This window comes from Coffea eugenioides, chromosome 2 (assembly GCF_003713205.1).
Source record: "Coffea eugenioides isolate CCC68of chromosome 2, Ceug_1.0, whole genome shotgun sequence".
Taxonomy (NCBI): Eukaryota; Viridiplantae; Streptophyta; class Magnoliopsida; order Gentianales; family Rubiaceae; genus Coffea; species Coffea eugenioides.
In genome coordinates this window covers 10,271,198-10,291,843 of record NC_040036.1, presented here as the reverse complement: position 1 = coordinate 10,291,843, position 20,646 = coordinate 10,271,198, and the positions used below count along the sequence as shown (strand labels likewise).

Sequence of the window (20,646 nt, the reverse complement as noted above, 5' to 3'; positions counted from 1 at the left end):
TATTTTGTCAAGGCTAAGCCCGCGACAAGTGAACTGCCACTGAACAAAACACAAAATATTTAGCTTTTCGGGTCAAGTCTGCACAAATTTCCTCACTTATTGCATACAAAATGATAACCGTTAAAGAAAAGGGGGAAAAAAAAGGAAAAAATAGTCTACAATTGATGCTACTAAAGAATACACTAATCATTATAAACAGACAAATACTACAACCCCAAAAACCATACTCACAAAATTTGTTCCAAACGGCATAGAATTTTTAGTATAATGGCTTCCTCATCGACACTGATCACCATTACACCTGGAATTATGTACAAATGCCAGCATCGTACAAAAAATGAAGAGCCTGCTCAGCTCCACAGCTTGAAAAAATCAACCTGAAATTCCACTGTACGATTCATCACTGTGCACAAGCTAAACAAGCTAGCGTGATAATATCTCCGACACACGATCGCGTGCATCAAAAGGAATATCCCTCCCAGGCACCTGAACATTCAGAAGATTTGCATACCTGCAGAATTGAATAACGTAATTTTACTAGGAGGGGGTGTGCATTAACTTTTAAATCTAATGCAAAAAAGAAAAAAAACACTCACTCTGCAGCTGTAAACAAGTGCTCATGCTCTGTGATGAATGCTAACATGGCCTGTAAAGAGTAGTACAACAGTGATAATATTAGTGTTGTTTGACAAAAGAAAGCAGAAAAGTCATGAAAGAAAACATAAGCCTTGATACAAGTAAAAAGTTAAGTTATTACCTCAAATGGCATGTTTAATAGTTCATAGTATGTCCGCACACGATCTAGCTTCAACTGTACGGCTTCACTATTAATTGAAGGGATAGCAGCAAGAGCCTGCAATAACGATTAGGACAAATCAGCTATATAAAATAGCAGAAACAGAATTGAAATGGGCATAAGTTTTGAGAACCAGAATTAGATTGGGAACAAGTCATCAGTGTTATGTAACAATAGGCTTGTGACAATTGTGGGCAATCAGTTCAATTAGATCTGACATGCATGGGTTACAGCTATGCTCCCTATTATAACAAGGGTAGGCAAAATTTTAGTATATCCAGCATTTGGCCAATTGGTCAGCCTTGGGGTTTGTAATTCTCAAACAAGTACTACAGTCCTAGAAACTGCTTCAAAAATTCCCAATCCATAAAGAACATCAGCAAAGAATCTGACAATAAGGCCATAAATTATCAGATAACTTTTAGCTTAACAGATACGAAAGAAATGGGTAGTCATCGATTTTTCTATTTCCTGAACTCCTCTCCAACCATAAGCAACAGTATTGCAGATTTCGATCATTGGACTAGACAACTAATGTCCAGATTAAATCATGCAAACACGAAAAGCTGACGATCAAGTCTAAACCTTCACATACACCTAAAGTAAACCCTCATTTTATAATAGTTTATAAAGCTACAATCAAGGAATGGTGACGTGTGACTTAATTTAACTGAGAAGGATAATCATCATTTTCCGAGATTTAATCTGACACTCCTATTTCATTGCAAGAGCAAAGAATCATCAAGACAAACCTGTTCTAAGGCAATAGAATTCCGGCATATCTGCTGAACCCCGAAAAGGTTGATAGAAGTCACATCCGTCAAAGCCTAACAGGCAACAAAGAACTCTGTTACCAACCTATGATCTGGAACTGCAAAAGAAAGAATTTTGACTTGCAAACCTTGATAAACGCATGTGCTGCAACACCACATATTCCACCAAATATATATTTACGCTTCGACTCGGCAATGAAAGGTGCCATTTCTTCATCTCGACGTGTTATCTACAACAGTCAAAAAAGCAGAATTATGGTAAGGATTATGTCCAAAGAAACATAATGGAATTACATCATTCAACTTGGCATAAATTGAGAACATTTAGGAAAAACTTGTAACATATAATCAGAACATGATAGGAGGTTACCAATCAAAGAAAGAAGATGACAACTAAATTAAAACCTGATAGGAGGTAATGGAAGTTTGGTTTTTTGATGCCTATTGTGTTTCCATAGCACAATCAACTTGACACATATGCCATGCTCAGATTACACCAAAATAAGTACAGACAACATGAAATTCTATCTAGATATTTGTATTCTACAATATGACAATCATAATTTTTTAGATTCTCAGTCCTTTACAGTATTTGCAAAGAGAACAGCCATGAGGATTCATACAGCCTTAGATCATAAGCAAATTAAAATAAGTCTTAGGTGCTTCAACACATAAACATGCCAATACATATAATAAAGACCATATCATGAAAATTGATAACTAAGACAGATATTGGTTGATCCAAATAACAGGTCCAAGCAGTTTTCCAAGATTATTGGCGCTTGAATTAGATGGCACTATAAGATCACAAAACTGACATAGCTATACTTCAAGCTGGAGTAAATGCGGACTGCTCAGAAAATTCTAGCCAGGAATCACATATGGATGTCACTGAACCAATAAGGTGACATCTACACACAGTTTAAAATGGAAAGCAGTGATACATACCAGAGACGTTAATGATATGATAAAATCATCTGGTTCTTCTGCATCTTGGTCATCCAAATATTGCCGGCTTGTCATTTCCTACATCAACAGAATGCTTAATAGATTGCAGAAACCCGTTTTAGTTGACAGAATATTGAAATCACCAAAATATGGTCAAACCTGCATGTGAAAAATAGTCTCCAGCAGCATCTCGACACGCAGAACTTTAAGACAATCAATTGCTAGTTTTCTATACTCCTCAGCAAATGATGCAAGATCCTTAGGAGCTGTACTGGTCGTTCTACTATGATGGGGAGTTTTTAGCCTCCCATTCTCTTCTACTTGGTTATATACTTTCTTGGATGTCTTTCCTAGCCTGATAATTAGGGAAACTCATCAGGTAAGACATAAAACATTGGCCAAGAGTCTTAACATGTTTGGTGAGTTTAATTTATACTATCCATTTTTTCCATTTCATAAACAGAGAAAATACACGACTAGAAAGCCTGTGGACCAACCACATAGTGAATGGCACATAAGTAACCGACCTAAAATAGCAAGAGACATAATGAAGTAAATAAGGATGTGTGCACATCTTGTGAAAATCTCATCTGCAATGCAGGAAGTGACATCCATTCACATCAGAATATAGCCAGATATCTTGCTAGATTTTTTAATATCACCAAAATAGCAGATGATATAAAATCTTGGTAATACAATGCCCATCTATATATGTGACAGATATAGTTGATGCGACAGGTTTTTTATTCTAAATTGAAATAACAAATCAGCATAAATACAACATGAACTTGAGACTTCTATTAGAAAATAGGCATAAAAATGTACCAAAGTGAATGATATAATTGCATAATGATTGTATGGGTTTATTTCCACGTGAAAGTTACCAACAAAGTAGTATGAAAAACACAATACTACAGCACATGCCTACCAAAAGCATGATAACCAAAACTTTCAAGGAAAATAATACAGGACTACCACACATGTATGGCAGCACAAATGCGGAAAACTTGCCTTTCAATTGAGTCCGCAATGTATTCCAGTGAATCACTCAGAGATGCCAGCAAAATAAGTTTGTTATCATCACGAATCAAGTTCTCCTGCAAAAATTAAATTCAAAACAGAGCATGTAGCTCACCATCAAGATGCTGGCTTAGTCTAATTTGCATATAAGAGGCCAAAGCTCAACAGGTAAAAATGTTAAATAGGCTCCTACTGTACAGATACCTGCTTGATTGGCCTCAAGTTAAACAAAAGATCACTCATTTGCATTTCAAACTCCACAGTTTCAGCATCAGAAGCATTGCCGACCAAATTTGACTGACCAGGTAAGTTTGGTAAACAAGCACTGGCTGGATCAATGCGCATTAGATTTTCAACATCATGCCTCCCTATGAGCATATAACTTTGCTTCTCAAGAACTGCCTGATATATTACCCAGGAATAGTATTGTCAAAAGAAAATACCAGGCAATGAAAAATAAGAAAATCCTTGACATAATCAAACAAGACATGTACCACCAGAAACAATTTACTTTGGAATTATGCAGATTCAGATGAAACTGCAAAACACTTTACATGACAACCCCACTACTCAAGGTGCATTGAGCAGGAGGTTTTGATGCATGATGACACACATGAAAACTATTGGTCTTCTTCTTATTTGGAACGCTATGAACGTACAAGGTGAGATGTAGAAGAAACAGCCATTCATTTAAAATTTACACATCTAGGGTGTTGCCCTTATATATTTGACTTTTGAGAAAGGCCACAAAAATGAGAGATTATTTTAACCAAGAGTTTCCCAGATTTTCTAAAAGAATGAAAACTAGTCAAGGAACAGAGAAAGAGACAAGTAGCAAACAAATTTCCCTGGCCAAGGTCCCAACAAATGCTTAAAATTTAACAAAATGAGGAAAAGAGTTCATGCCTCCATATATGAAGTCCGACATCTTTCATATGTTCTTTCAAGGAAAGTTTGGACATAATTCATGAGATCACCAGCAAATTTAGGCATTGCTTGGGCCCAGCCAAAAACCTGAAATAAAAGGTTTATAGGTTAAACGCAATTTAAATGGGACAAAAAAATGACTTGAAAGAAAAGTACACACTTCATTATCACTACAGAGCAAAGTAAATTCAATCAAGTTACAAAATAACTTTCTTTTCAAACAATGACAGCGGGAATGTCCCTAATATTGTAACCAAAGCGTTGAAAGACTTGGACAAAAAAATGCCTGTTTGACTTCGTCTATTGTATACACTCCTTTTTTCTTTCATAGGACATAAAGAATATCTAAGACTACCTCCTTTGCCAAGAAATCAATTGCCAAAAGCCCTTGTAAGACAGGCCGCCCCTTCTCAATTGATGGTGTATAACAAGCAGCTGCATGTGCTCTTGGACGGAATGCAGCTGGACCTGCATAGAGATTTCCAAAAAACAAGGTTTAATGACAAACGACCCATCATGCAGCTAATACAATTTCAGCTTAATAATGTCCAAAAAACCCCCCTCACAAGAAAGAAAGGATTTTTAGAGCAGTAATTGAATTCTTCTTCCTTTGCAGCCTCTTGCACAGAAGTCCATTCACTGCTTTTCTTTCCAAACAGATTTAAATTTCCCAACACCAAAAGTGAATTTTTACCAATCCAACACATATTGTTTATCTCTCATGCATCACAAAGGACATCCAGATGCTATGTGGCACAAGCCCAAGTTCAAAAAGACGGCCAACATCGTGGCAATATCCAATAACTTCTATCAACAAGTCCACAACAACCACCCCCTCTCCAAGAATAGCCTCTCTCGGAACTCACAAATGAAAAATATCTCAGAGAATATACAGTCCACTCCATTTCAATTTGACTGTCAAATTCTAGCCTTTCCAGTCAAACTGCTGAGAATTTAGACCAATAAATTAAGTGAACAGCCTCAATATTTAAAACAAAAACTTCCATCTGATAAGTATTTATTCTCAGCCACCAAAGCGATCTTTCTAAAAACCTGAAAAAGGGAACAAAATTGTGCTCTGAAGAGAATCTTATAAACCAGAAAGGTCAACAATGGCCCTTAAAAAAAAAAGAGAACAAAAGTTTGACAGATTCACTTCTACTGAGAAGCCTATCAGAATTTCAACCAGTATGGCTCCAAATCAACAGCAAGGGCAGTTTGCAAATAGCTCCAATGGCAAGATATCAAGAATCCTGAACTTTTGTAGCAGAGAATTAAGCCCATTGTGCTACTTTGACAGTGTTTGGGGAAAACTATTTATGCATGAGATTCATGCATAGAAGATCTATATACTTACTTTATGTCTATTGAATCTACTTACTGCAGTTAATGAATGTTAGACTTCTTAACATAAGATACAAATTACATTGCACTCCACAATATTGTTGATTCATTGACAGTTTGCTGAACAATCTTATTTTACCCTCCCAATGTGAAAGGACAGAGGCGATGGTTGTTATGACATGTGAAACATAAATAACGTGATGTGGTATAATCTAATACTGAAGATTCTGCCTCCTTGCTAATTGACCGCAGTATCCACGAATCTTTTAATGCTTGAGAAACACAGGTATAAATTCCTATTAGATAAATGAAAATTTAATAATGCTTATGAAAAGTACCATGTTCAATATGGTCCTCAGAAATCAAGAATTACTAATGCAGAGGAACTATATCTTCAATGCACAAATGAAAGACAATAAAAATTACGAGTAAATATATAAGATGAGCTTTAAAGAAAATTGGTATTTAACTACTTTAATTCTAAAACACAAGGCTATGATCAAAGTAATACTAAGGCAGAACTTTTCATCATTATATTGACTTCAGTATTGTAGATTCCTTGACCTTAAAGCTTGAATGAAATTGATGAAGAAAAACTAAAAATGGATTAATGTGTAGAACTTACTTGATATGGCTTGCTGAACGCCTTTCCGGTAATCAACAAACATTGTAGGTAAAAAGTGATCCTTCACAAAGTTCTCCACAAATGCTAACAACCCATCGTTCCTGAAAATTTCGAAAGCAAGGAATGTGTAAGTCAACTAACTGAGAAGCATTATAAAAACCAGAGGCAAGAAAAACTAACACCCATGTCCCAGACCCTGTAGTGGTTCAGACACACTAAAGGATAAAACAAAGAAAATGAAGGTTACTACAAACCAATTTAAGTTGTGAGCAACAACAGGAACCATTCACTTTTGAAACCCATTGTTAATTTAAGGAGCTAATAAATCAATTCCACAGCAGTATAAACTATCATTTGATGAAGCTTGTTCCAATCACCACAATGTCAAAAGTATTCCAGTCATTATTGTTACCTTTTGGGTACACACTACACTAAATCAGAATCTCTAATTTCCAGTTTATCCAGGAAGTATCCCAGTGCATAACCAAGCCCTAAATTCCTTTGACAACAGTGGCAAAGGGCAGTCACAGGAAGTTTTTTAATTATAGCAACTGTTTTCCAATTTACTCATAGACATCTAATTACACTAACATTTACCTTCATATATCATTTTGTGGTGTTAATATTGTTTCCATGATGTCCAGAAAAGCTATATACCCACCTCACTAAAACAACTTCAAAAAAGAAAAAATCATTTCTGCAATGACACCACTCTTATTTTTCCCCCATTTTGTTTGGTGATGATGAAGGAGAATGTCATACAGTCGTGCAAATAATAGCATATCAACTCCCAAATGGAAGCAAGCCTTTGTAATAAAAACTCACAATCAGGCATGTCCGACACACAGCACTCAAAATTTTATGTACATCTATATCTTTTTGTACTTCTACCAGAAAATTTAGACAAATATGTGATTACTTGAATTTAGTCCGAAATTGCACTCTTCTTCAGATTCTGGTAAACAAATCTTCTTGAAAGTTTAGGACTTGAACATTTCAATGACGGTCGTGCTTTATCACAAAATATTAAATCCTGAGGCCTCAGTTATTATGACATCATCAAAATTATCGTATACAGCTAAGCATAGAGCCTTGCAGTTGTCTGAAAATTCAGTAATGAAGTTCTAGTACTCGCTGAAGAGGATAAATTCTTTATTGGAAGCTTGAAGAGCAGGTCATATGGTAACATTATCCTTTCATCCACTTATGTTTCCTCAACAAAAATCAAGATCAGCACAAGAAAATGTCAAAAGATAAGTAGAGAACTATGGCAACAATTGCCTTTAACCATTTTCCTGTAAACTGTCAGGAAAAAAAAATTCATTCTCAAGAACAAGAAGCTGTATAATTAACTCCAAGCTTACCCAAGCTGAGAATACTTTTGAGGTAGCAATGAAGCAACTTTATCTGTAAACTGCAGACAAACAAATTTTATAAGACCAGTTACATAATCCAAGTTTGATAGTAACAAGAGGAAAAGGGGGAAAGAAATAGAAAAGCGTGTCAAATGCTAAACCTGAAGAACAGGTCGATATACAGATGCCGCTAAATATATGCCCTGCTCGGGTAGAATAGCTGCAGTACCATAACCTTCTTGAAGCACATTAGGACCTCGCCTACTCCATCCTTGGCGAATGAGATCAACCCCTGAGTCAAATTGTTCACGATAAACTTACTAACGACAATGGAGTGAAAAGTTGAAAAGGAAAGAGGAATCTGGTTGTAAAAAGAAACTTGAAATGGATATGTTACAGTCTAAATGTAACTGCAATTGGCAGACCAGTCTTTCCATACGTCTACTGTTTCTCCAAACCCAGGATGGCAGGAGAGAGGAAGTATAGATGAAATCAATCAAAAAAATTAAAAAATTAAAAAGCTTTGATTGCACCATTTGTTGAAAGAAGATAAACATAGCATGCAAACTTTGGGTAAAGGTATTAGCAGATGAAGAAGCAAGAATATGGTATTGACATTCTAAAACGTGAAGCCCAAAACAGATTACTATAGATTTTCTTCGAATTTACTTAAATTATCCTGCTTCATACCCACAAAATATCATGACTGATAGCTAAATGAATTTATTATCAACTTTGACACCTTATAAGTATGATCAATCTTCCTGCAAGCACAATTTATTCAATGGCAATGGGGTTCAGACAACTGAACAGAACAATTTTGTCCCACTAAAAAATGGAAAAACGCAACAGATATTTTACTTTGGGTATGGAACAAAATTTTAAACATGACAAAGTCAAGTAATTCCATAGGTACCTCAACAAGGGCAATAAATCATATATTCACGCAACAGAAAAAGGAATTGTAAGAAATGCAATAGCACAGTTGCACATACCCTGATTAGGAATGGAAATTGTAGCTTCTGTGAAGCGAAAGGCAAAAGTTAGACCATCTTCGGATCCGTCCCTACAGCACAGATTCAACAAAAAAGATTTATGTCCCAGAATTGACACAAGAGATCAACCCTGAAAAAATTAGAATAATGAAATTTTCACAGCAAACAGAGTCATAAATCAATTGTAAAGCCAATGAGAGGTAGAAAAATCTTAAAGATTCAGGGAAATCACTAATGCAACATTACTAGTCATAATAAGAATCAAACAAATTCTACAGAATATGAAACATAAAGCCACTGTTGCAGCAGAACTACTTTCTGTAACAATTCTATCAAGTACAAAATATAAATAGGGACCATCCAGTTTTGTATCCCTGGAACTTCATTAAATGAAACTATTAGTGTTCACTCTAACAATGTCACGATTCCTAAATCATTTCAATTAGGTCGATCATGCTTTTAAAAATCATCAGGTAACTATGTTCAATGCTCAAACACATGGACAATTTTATGGAATATTCAGCACCTTCAGTGGTTGGCCGTTCCAAAATTGAATCACTGCAGCATGTAAATCGCCCCCTATGAGTTACTTATGCAGCTAATTATCACATGAAATTGTTCCCAATTAGAGTAAAACCATAAATTAAGATTGTTGCAATTAGTAACGGAAAGTACATTTTAGTCATTTCAATCAAAGAAAAGCTTAAACAGTTTAAACAATTAGACATCAACAAATCGTAGCTTACCATTTATTGGGTCAGAAAGAACATTAAACAAATAGGCATGCAGGTTTCAACATCATGTAGCTGAATCTCAATTGCAACAAAGTCTGAAACCTGATCCAATTTTCCTGAATACCTTATTTGCATCATTCCTGATCATATACTAAAAAACGATTTAAAATAAAACTGCCTGAATTTTATTCCTCCACTAGATTATGAGTTAAGCACTTTTAACAATCATACACATTTCATGACTCATGTACTGGCCTTAAGTCATGCAAGACCGCATGGTCCAATTGATTTTTTCATGACGCAAATTGCGAATAAAAACAAACTCTACATAGGCGAGGAGAGATAAGAAGTAAGATGAACTGCAACTAACTCCAATTTGATGGCAAAGACTATTCAGTCAAGACAAATGAAGATGAGATACAAACTTTGCTCCTGCAAAGATTGCAGAAGCACTTCACTATAGTTCCCAATTTTTGAAATTTGATGTTATCATTCCAAGCAAGGAATTGGCCCTAGACCTAGAGTTGCTATCTGAAAATAAATATCTTGAAGAAAGAGGAACAGAATCTCCAAGATAAAGTGGAAGAGAATCAATATTTTCTTTACTCACCTCTTATCTTTAGATGGAGCCTTGCTTGCAAGTCTAGCCGTTTGGACAGCAGCATCTGCTGATGCAGCTTCAGGAGTAGCTCGTAATATTTCACATATGAGTTGTTGACACTCACTCTAATCCGCAATCCATCAAAACCATAATGATGCATTTAATTCACAAATCAAAATGTACTCTGGCGCTAGAACTTTAAGAATTTAACAGAGTAAGAAATTCAACCTTAACAAAAAAATCACAATCATAAGAGACCTACCTGTAAAACAGTCAGCGAGAAGCCAATGCTATAACCACCAGTATCATGTGATGCCTCAGGATCATGGTTCCAATTGGACTCTCCAACTATGGACTTGGGTGTATTCAAGTCAACCTGCTGGGCAGATTTTGTCTCAAGAAGCTCTCCAACAATAACATGGTTCTCTGCAATCATAATGATTTGTTCAGATAGTAGTGAAGTAATTACAGGCATTAAATTGAAGAAAAGAGAGGCACTCATATCTAACCAAAAATCCTAACAACAGTTTCCAGAATGGAATCAAGAAGTTCTTTTGCAGAAGCCTGTGCTGTTCCACTAGGAGACATTACAGAAGACACTGGGCTCACAGCTAATAAGGCTCCAGCTAGAGAAATTCCATTTTGATGTTTTTTCTGCTTTAATAGCTGATAACTTTCCAACTGTCCCTTTAAATAGTGTAGACCTGTTAACCCAGTTTGTGCAGCTTGCCCAATGCCAGGCCTTGAAGAGTTCGAACGCTCTGCTTGTGATTTAATCTTGGTTGTAATTATATCGTGAATTGTAGGTCTCAACCTTTGGCTGTTGAAAACAACAAGGAAAAGATCAAAAGTCATGTTCTAATTTGTTTGAGAAAACAATAGAAAGTAAAAGCCATTACTCCTAAAACAAGCTCAATGCATATATCTAACGCTAGCTCACTAAATGACAATTTGATGCCTTATGTCTAACAATTTCAATCGAAAAGAACAGAAGCAGATTTTAAGTCCTGCTTATCTCCTGTAGCTGCATAAAGCAAACTGGCTTAACAAATTATCCCATAGTGTCCTGTAACACACGATTGTAGAAGCTGAGGTAACAAGCACAAGGAATTTTGATTTGACTATGACAAAAAGCACTTTGATTCCCCTTACTCTTTGAAACCATTAAGAACAGGATATGAAGCTTATATATTAATACTTCTAAGAAGATAAAGATGTCACATGCAGCCGAAAGAATACAAGTGAAAAAAGCGGATCAAAAGTTACGAGTTTGCAGTGAGCCAAGAGAAAGAAGTCGAATGGGAGAGAGATTGTGCAGCGGAAGTTAGAGATTTGATTAAGCCTTGGAAGAGACATATATCAACTTGTTAAAACTATGCCCGATCATCTTATGAGACAAGACTCTTATTGATTTTGAATGTTGAAAACTTACCATATTATGGCACCAGCAGCAGCAACTTTGCCAAGCAGGCAGAGGCACTCAACCATGGTCTGCAAATACTTAACATGCAAAGGAGCATCACTCTTTCGCATTGTTTCCTACATGCAGATTCAAAATAAAAAGCTCATAACTGTTTGACAAGATAAGTTGATTACTAATTGCACAGATGAGATTGTACAGTGTGTACAGCATTCATACAACAAATTCATCAGGAGTGGCATCTGACAGCCAAATTGGAATCTGACGAGAAAAAAGCTTGACATCCTTTAATGTAGCATCACCACCATTGACCTTTGACATACCATCCTCTTGTACGTCCAAAGTGCCATCCTCATCGTGACCGTCAAATGATGAACTACAGAGTAAAGAGGTAGATTATGTATTATTTACTTTGCACATTATTCAAGAAAAATTAGGCATTTGAATCATCAAAGCAAATATTTCTTCAGAACAAACTAAAACCATTCCAAGTTTTTATATTGAAAATCCATTTACATACGCATTACTTGTAAAAACTTATCAGTCAATAGAGCACAACATGCATGCAATGTGGGGAACTGCAAATACTGCAATAGTGCACACCATGCAAAAATTGCTCTGTTTCATCCCTCAACACTGCAATTTAATCTTACCTTTTGTAAAAAAAAAAAAAAAAAATGCATTGTGTTATAGATTTTTATACTTTGAACAGACTTTGATATTTTAGACAAGCAAACATCTCTTTCTTGTTTGACTCTCTTGCACACTAGAATTTGAGCAGTAGATATAAACACAAAATGTAAACCAATATATAGGCCAAAACTGAGTCAGAAGAAAGACGAACACAGAACAAATAAATGGGTATGTAACACACACAAGGTGACAGTCATCAGTCTAACCGGTGATGCTAAACAAGTTTTCTTAGTCGTGAGACAAAGTATTCAGTCATCAAAGTTGATTCTAACCAGCAGCAGAATTAATTTTATAAAATCAAAGAACAGGAGCCAGCTTCTACACAGTGAAGCAGAAGTAGCAACCAAACAAAGAAAAATACAATTTGCCAAGTAGCAACCAAACAAAGAAAAATACAATTTACACAAGTGAATCTTAAATAAGTATTCTATATTACCCCCCGTCAATAGAACTAGCTCGAAATGATCCATCTCCAAGTCCAGATGAACCAAACTGATTGTCGCCTTTAAGCAACCTGGTTCTTCTAGAGAGAGTTTGCGTGTTGTTTGTAAAATATGCAACAGCTGTGGCAGTTGGCACTGCATCATCCATCTCGTCAATACTTGACACAGCAGAACTGCACAAGAAGAAATCAAATTTCACCAAGCAGCAAGTTTTAAGAATCACGCCTTGCCTGATGCTCAAAAGAGACCATCAAAAACAGAGAATTACAAAATAAAATGTTGGAACTGCTATCTTGCTGTGTGTTTTATCTTTGCCCCCTTATGTAGTCATCTGATATAGTTTTACCTAAATGGATGAAAAGCTTGCTGTGCAAGTGGTGTAAAAAAATAGCTAAAACCTGAATTTAGAGATTTGGCTAAGAAAGAATGGCAACCCTTGTTACTCAATGGGTGTTACTCAAGGACAGATGTTTTAAAAGGGAACATGAATATTAGTTGTTCAACTTAAAATCATACAAGATCAAGGTGTATAAAGTGTCGTACAAACACAGACTAAAATGAAAGGACCACTATGAAGAGGAAGAGGATGCAAAAAAACTCAAGCAAGCAAAATATATTAAACAAAAAGGGAGCATTCAATTGAAGAAACAAAAAAGCAACAAACACTAATGGCAAAAGAATATTCGATAGGGGCAAACAAGAAAAAGGAGACAGCTTGCTTCAGAAATCAACAAGAAACTGAGGTCTTCTGTTAGTGGACTGTGTGTACGGACTTTCTCCCCAAGGATGTCTTAAACCCTCCCAACATAAAACCTTTGTGTAGGCAGATGTAGAAGTGTACTTTGATTGACTTGACGCAAAACATGCAAAAAAGTTACATTTAACTGTTGTAAACCACTCCCATTTCCCAGACCAAAAGGGCAGTGGGTGTCAGACTCAGTCTAAGCAGACTTTCCCTTGGAAAACAAGGCAATGTGTCACAAGCTGACAACCCTGAAATATTCTGACATCACATTCCAAATTTACCTCATATTGCAAATTACATGGATAAATAAGGACTTCACAGAAATGCAAAAGCAGGAAAGTCAATATTTAAAATCCACAAGAAGACACTTAATAAACATATATGATCAAATAGGGATAAGAAACATTACCTGTATCCACCCTTGTTATAAAGATGGTCATGCATATCCTCCAATACTTTATAGAAAAGAATTCCTCGCAATTTCGTCAACTCAGATCTGACATCTTGTAGAGCACCAACCTGAGAACATCAAAAGGCATGCAGTTTAGATGCGACTACAAGCATCATCAAATAAATCAAATCCTTTTTTTTGGGGGGGGGGGGGGAAAGAGAAGGAGGATGAGGGAGAAGGGAACCAAAATTTAGAGCAATGATTACATACATCAAATGGCTATTCATTTAAGACATTGGTCTACCGGGCCAAATGAGAAAGGCACTGCAGTAGATATCTAGTGAACCCTAAAAAACCTGGAACCAAGTTGCCTGCTTGTCATGTAAGAGAATGTGCACACATTCTGTATGCGCATACTACTATATATTTAGCTTAATCTGGAATTCATTATGGAACAACCTAAGAGATTTATGTGACCAAACTGAGAGCTGCATTAACTTCAACCAGTAAATAAAGTCCTTAAATTTAATATCCTATCAAGTGCTTTAAGACTGCATATTGAGATACTTGAGCGTACGAGTACATTAAGATGAAGTCAACCACAGGTGGATGTAAACAGTTTCTATTTTATCATGGACTTAACTTGTCTAGAGAGGGATGGACTGAAAGCGTATGCAACATGGCAGCCACAACCATTTGACAGCTTTTCATAAGGTTGAACTCTAAGAAAAGTCAGGGTTTCTTCAAACAACAAGGGGCTGGGTCAACTATTCAATCAAATGATATTGAGCATGTTTCCCATCTCTTCTTGAGAAACAAGTGGGCTATTTCTTTGCAAAATTGTGCTCAATTTCATATGTACTTTTTTTGGACTTGGCGAGTTTATTTTGGGATTTTGCGGAAGCAGAAGATAAAAGGGCCTTTTTATCAATATTATCAATTATTTGATAATTGTTATTACCAATCTTAGTATTTTGATTACTCTTAGTATTGATTTTGACCCAGGATTCAATATCGACCCTTTTTCTAAGAAAAAATTTGATGATTTTCCAATCAAAATATTTAAGTTCTCATCATGTCCTTGAGCGTTTATAATGTTTGTCTCACAGGCCTGTGCTATTCAGATCACACAAGGGTCATCTCACAAATGAAGCATTCTAATATACTAATTCTTATGGTAAAAATATGTTGGTGTCACTTGCTATGGAGCCTGGAAATCACATGCTTGCTGATGTTGAATCGGGAGTCCAATTTCACACATCTGCTTGCCTTTGATTCGCAATATTTAACTCCAAGAAACAACCCCCTCTAGTTTATATTAGTTGGATGGGTTAGCAATTTCATTCCAATGACCCAAAAAAATAATGAACCAATTAAATGGCTTTACCACAATGTAGTGCTGTAGAGTAAAATTCAATAACAGCGATCAAAGGCATCCCACAATATCATCCCATTAAACAGATCAGACATCTTTAATGTCCTGAAGTTCTTAGTTAAATGAAACCTTATGAATTAGTGTGCTCAACCATTCAAATTCTGTAACTAAAATTTCACATAATTAAAGCGCATAAAAGATAGGACAAGGGGGAAATAAGCCAAAGATCCTTCAAATTGACCATAGTCACCACACAGCTAAGAACTCATGGAGTCAGACCTTATTTGTGGCTTCACATTGACAGCTGAGTTCAATATCCAGGTGAACTACTAAAACCCTAACCTAAACGTGAATATTTTCACGATTCAACATAACCAGAAAACAATCTATCAACACAGTAAGTCAATAATTTAAAACTCCAGTTCTCAGAAGTAACTGCCCCATATTTAAAGACATAAGATGTGAAATTATTTTATGACCATACTCATAAGCTAGAAAAATCAGAACATGGATTCGTACTTATTTACATTAAAAATCAAAAGCAGCAGAAGAAAGTAACAAAATATTAAAGAATGCATCAACCAAACCAACCGTCTGAAGGCCCTCTCTCTCCAGCATTAATGTAGATTGAACATGTAACTGCACTGCAGCATAGAACTGCTTATCAGCAATGAGCTTCTCAATACGAGCTGGAACCTAAGCCATTATCAGGAAGAGAAAACCAAGACAAATAAATCATAAGAAGACAAATGCTAGGTGTTTAGAACAATTATCTACAATGAAGAGAAAGGATGCTGAAAAGAATCACGGCTTCCACAAATGTTTCTTTCAGTATATTGGTCAACTTGTATAATGATGGAAGGAAATGCTAAAACAAATTATTCGCCACTTTAGCAGATTAATCTCCAATGTAGGTGTAAATTTCTACAAATTAAATAAACACAGTAAAAAATATTTAAAAAGGTAAATTCAAGAAAGTACAAGCTTTTAGATCACCGAGTTTGAATTAGCAAGGATACTAGCAAAATCATAGATCACCAATAACTTGCTCCAAGCAGCCAAGAACCAAAATAAGTTTCTGATATTCAATTGGAAGACAGAAATTAGATGATTGTACAACCCAACATGTCAGAAAAACTAACAGAGAAGCTAAAGACTTGTATATCCCACCCAGAAGGAAAGTAAAAGAGACATCTCCATTCGAGGAAATGTTTTGAATCCTTATGCTTTTCTTTACTTTAACCCTTGTATTTCAATTGTTGCCCCCCAAGACTCCAATTTGAAAATTTACAACTAAATTTGGCCAGAAATTGCCAAGAATTGAGCAGGAACATTGACTTTGAGTTTCAAAGAGGAGTAAGTCCTAAATTAAAACATTAGGTATAGATAAAGTACACCCAGGAAAAGTTAGGTTCTCAAGTTCAATCAATTACAGCCAAGGCAAAAGAAGGACCTAAGAGGAATGCCAATTATCAAACTATAACGACTGAAAATCCATCAATTTGGCCTTGCTCTACCAATAAAGGACCATCACATGTATTATCATTCTTAGTACTTTCTCTAAAGCATTCCATTTATACCCCTAGAAACTTTTAGATACTCCTTCTACCAAAGAATATTGATCTCTTTACAAATAACTAAGTCTATACATTATCTCACCAACCCAAGATACAAGTTTCCAAATTTTTTATTCTATTCTGCCTTCAGTGATTCTTTTTTGTTACTGGAACTTTAAATTTATCTCTGCGGTCACTTTCTAACCTTTATTGCTTGATGTGATGCCCAATGCTTTCATCCTTCAGAGTTCAAAGAACATCAAAACATAAACATAATTCTTACCAGAATATGTATCAGCATTTAATAGAGATGACCTTCCTACTATTTTTTGTTGTACTTACTAAAATGGTCTATAAGATTCTCCTTACACATACTTGTGCAATCTTTATATTACTTTTGATCTTGAGCTCAAATAATAACTTCTGATTGACTCTATTTTTTTGTAGAAATACCAATTTGAACAACACTTTTATGGACAGCAAGGAAGAATACCGCAAGGCAAACCATGCATGAATGAGGATGAAAACAACAATTGACATACCTTAGCTATGCCCTCCAGTTGATCCAACAATGATATAATATGCCGCAATGTAACCGAACGATACCATAACTGGTGCAACTGCTTGTTTTGAGCGCCAAGAAGCTTCTTTGCGTCACCCAAATCACCCTTTAGTACAGCAATACTCTGAGCAGATTCACTGAATAACCGCAAAATCTGGAGGAAAATAGTTGAGCTAATACAAACTTGAAATATTAAGAAGGGTTAAATGCTCTACTTCCCGGCGGCAAAAGCAAAAATAGGGAGGTTCTAATAGATAATTAACACTAATACTAAAAAGAAAAAAAATGCACCACAACCAGGAAAAACATAAACTCCTCCACTAAGGATAACAACTCGAGCGTTAAAAATGGCAAGAAAGTAATATATATTAGCGAGACACTCTTCCTGAATCTATCAAAAGTAAAAAAAATTAAAACAGTAGTATGCTGCCAACTAAAACAAGTAGACATCCTATAGCAACACAATTAGTTTTATAAGGAAGAAAATAACGGTAGGTCATAGACTATAGCTCCTTCACCCAGCTCTGAAAGATAATACTCAATGTGGTTGTTTTATAGTTGAGCAAAGTAGCTGATTTCGAAGACATATGCCCTAATGTTGTCCTTCCATCTCTTACCTTCTCCAACCACTCTCTCTCTCTCTCTCTAAAACAGAATAGTGAAGATATACAGTGCACATGTACAATCAGAATATGCTATATAACCTCTTTACAATACTACAATTACGGTCTACCTAAATGTCATATCAGTATATAACAGATCCTTCTTTTATGCAAGAAAGTTGACGACAATACTGATACATAAATATGCCGATTACTAGCATCATCTCGAATCTTGGCATTACATCAATCAACTTGGAATAAGATTTATACATGACAAAGATAACTAACATAAAGAAAAGTTGAAAACTTTCATCAAAGGGCGGCAAGAAAGGTAAACAAGAAAAAGAAGAAATAATTAGCAACCTGAGAATAATTTTGGATAGCTTTGTTGAAGCCACCATGATAAGCATGCACTACTTCATCTACAACTTCTTCAATGATATCACTCTGCTCCTTCAAAAGATGCGCGTCACCTTCACGATCTTTGGATGTTAAAATATGTACAACGTGAGGTAAAGAATCAAAACGTGCAGCAGCCCAGCTCTCGTCTATTCTCGCAAGTTCCTCCCTCAAATACTGCATTTGGAATGAAGCAAAATCAGAAAGAATGTGCAGGATCAACCTGAAATACTAATTCTCAACAAGCCCTGAATCAATGGGTCTAGTTACAAGCCCAACTTCATGTTGAATTTTGAGTAGTATTTACAAAGTAGAGCTCTCGACCAGAAAATTCATCACCCAAAGGAATTCATGCCGGCGGCAGAAAATCCTTGCTCCAATTTAGGTCATGTTCAAGAATAACCAAATCATCCAACTACATAATAACCCCATTTTCTCTCGTCGATTACAATACTTCGCAACTAAAATCTTCAAATACTTTACGCATGTGGGTAATTAAACACAACAATAAGCAAAAATGAAAGGCTGCAATCTTAACAATAAAAAGAAATACAAATTGAATCAACGGTCTCAACACTAACGTTTTACTGATAATCCAAAAAAGTCTAATTTTAGACAAGAAGATGGAAACTCACGGCTTTGTCTCGGGAAATCGGTAACCCGTCGAAAATCCCCATCCGGAATCCAATCAGCTTAGTCACCAGCTCCAATTACTGAAAATTCGGGCTGAAAAACAAAAATTGCCAAAATTCAGATTAATTACATCCAAATCGTCATTGAAGTAAATACTGGATTAATTAACGTAGAAGAAGACGTGTATTTACGTTTGTGCGTGAGTGTGTGAAAGAAAGAGGAGAAAATGCTGGCAGGAAAGAGAGGAAATGATTCGGATCTGTAAACTTTCCGATGAAGAAAACGAATCAGATAAATTAAATTCGAATCATTAACAATATATATTATTATTACCTTTGTTCAAAATATGATATGAGATCAGAGGATTCAAAGCTGGTTAAAAAAAAAAAAAGAAACAAAAAATAAATAGAAAAGGACGTTGCAGGGGGCAAAAAATAAAAATAAAAAAGAGTCGTAATATTAACTCAATATGGGTCTACGACTTTTCTAATGACAACATGACAAAGCGGCGGAGTCACGTGGGTGACGTCATCATTAACCTGTTCAAACTTGAAATAAAAATGAAAAAGATAATTGCCTTAGAATATTAACTATGACCCCTAAACTTTTGAGATGTGTCAATTTAGTCATGACAAATTTGGTAATAAAATTCTATTATGATTAAATTACTACTACGTCAATACACATGAGATTGGCAATTTCGATTTTTTCTCTCTGGTGCATACGTCATGTATAAACTACAGTAAAGGCAACTAGGCTTATTGATAGGATTAAACTTAAAGACGTAATTTTTACTCATACACAATAATGTAGTTATAATTAAATGATGAAAACAAAAAAATAATAACAAAATACTATCTGCCTTTTTTATTTAATATGCTATTTAAAAACATACAATATATTACAATGACGGTAGTCTAAAACCTTGGAAAAAATATATTATTATGTATATCCTTTCTTAATATCCACATTTCTAATGCCTGATTTACAAACTAGTCCATCATTTTAATTTGATAGTTATTAAGAAATTTACATCTTATATATTCAAAGACAAAACTCTTTTTCCTTTTTTTTTTTGGGTCTTGGGAAGACTAAAACTAGTCCATTATATAATTACAAGTCTAAGCATGATGATGTTATCTAGTACAGCAAAACTAAATCTATTTTTGTAGCACTTGTGGAGGTTCCTCTAACACGTGCTATTTCTTATTTTATCGAAATAATCTTAGTTTGAATTTGGAATTTAGGGAGGCTTAATGCAATCTAAGCAACCATTTCGTCTAAATATGGTGTATGGTTTCTAAATTTAAAGTATAACTTTTGGATCTAAATTAATTTGGATTTCTAACTGTTATAAGCATATTTGTACATCACTTCAACATGCCTCTATTAGACTACTACCTATGAAAAAATAAACTCAAAAATTCCATAGGACTAAACAGGTTCAATTTTGACATCCATCTCTCAAATTGTCTGAAATTGGAGCACTTTTGATGAAAAATTACCACTCAACTCCATTAGGTGGCTTCGATTGCTCTGAGGTACCAAAATTGCAAAAATAGTACCCGACAAAGATAAATAAAAAGATGATTTATACATAGATATTTTAAGTGTTATATTTTTAAAATATAAAATTAATTTAAAAAAATAAATATAAGTGAAGGCAGGTCAGATTAAACAGGAAAAGATATAAAATTAGTATATGTATC

At 35.2% G+C, this 20,646-nt stretch overlaps 1 protein-coding gene across 2 annotated transcripts; it reads right to left on the bottom strand.

The window, feature by feature from the left end:
* Positions 1-40: 40 nt before the first annotated feature.
* Positions 41-19,333, bottom strand: LOC113761752 (exocyst complex component SEC8). Of its 2 annotated transcripts, none has more exons than XM_027304867.1 (27): positions 19,271-19,333; positions 18,940-19,030; positions 18,269-18,481; positions 17,284-17,457; positions 15,777-15,881; positions 13,829-13,938; positions 12,668-12,847; positions 11,758-11,914; positions 11,551-11,657; positions 10,628-10,938; positions 10,381-10,544; positions 10,128-10,243; positions 8,784-8,854; positions 7,950-8,080; positions 7,798-7,847; positions 6,434-6,534; positions 4,820-4,932; positions 4,444-4,551; positions 3,742-3,939; positions 3,529-3,614; positions 2,677-2,872; positions 2,518-2,595; positions 1,698-1,799; positions 1,549-1,623; positions 758-853; positions 597-646; positions 41-511 (listed from the first exon to the last, which is right to left on the bottom strand). In XM_027304867.1, exons 2-27 carry the CDS (start codon positions 18,979-18,981, stop codon positions 424-426), a joined length of 3,222 nt encoding a protein of 1,073 aa, XP_027160668.1. In that variant the 5' UTR covers positions 18,982-19,030; positions 19,271-19,333; the 3' UTR covers positions 41-423. The 2 variants fall into 2 exon arrangements, with proteins under 2 accessions (XP_027160668.1, XP_027160667.1); XM_027304866.1 differs by lacking the exon at positions 19,271-19,333 and adding an exon at positions 19,129-19,216.
* Positions 19,334-20,646: the final 1,313 nt, after the last annotated feature.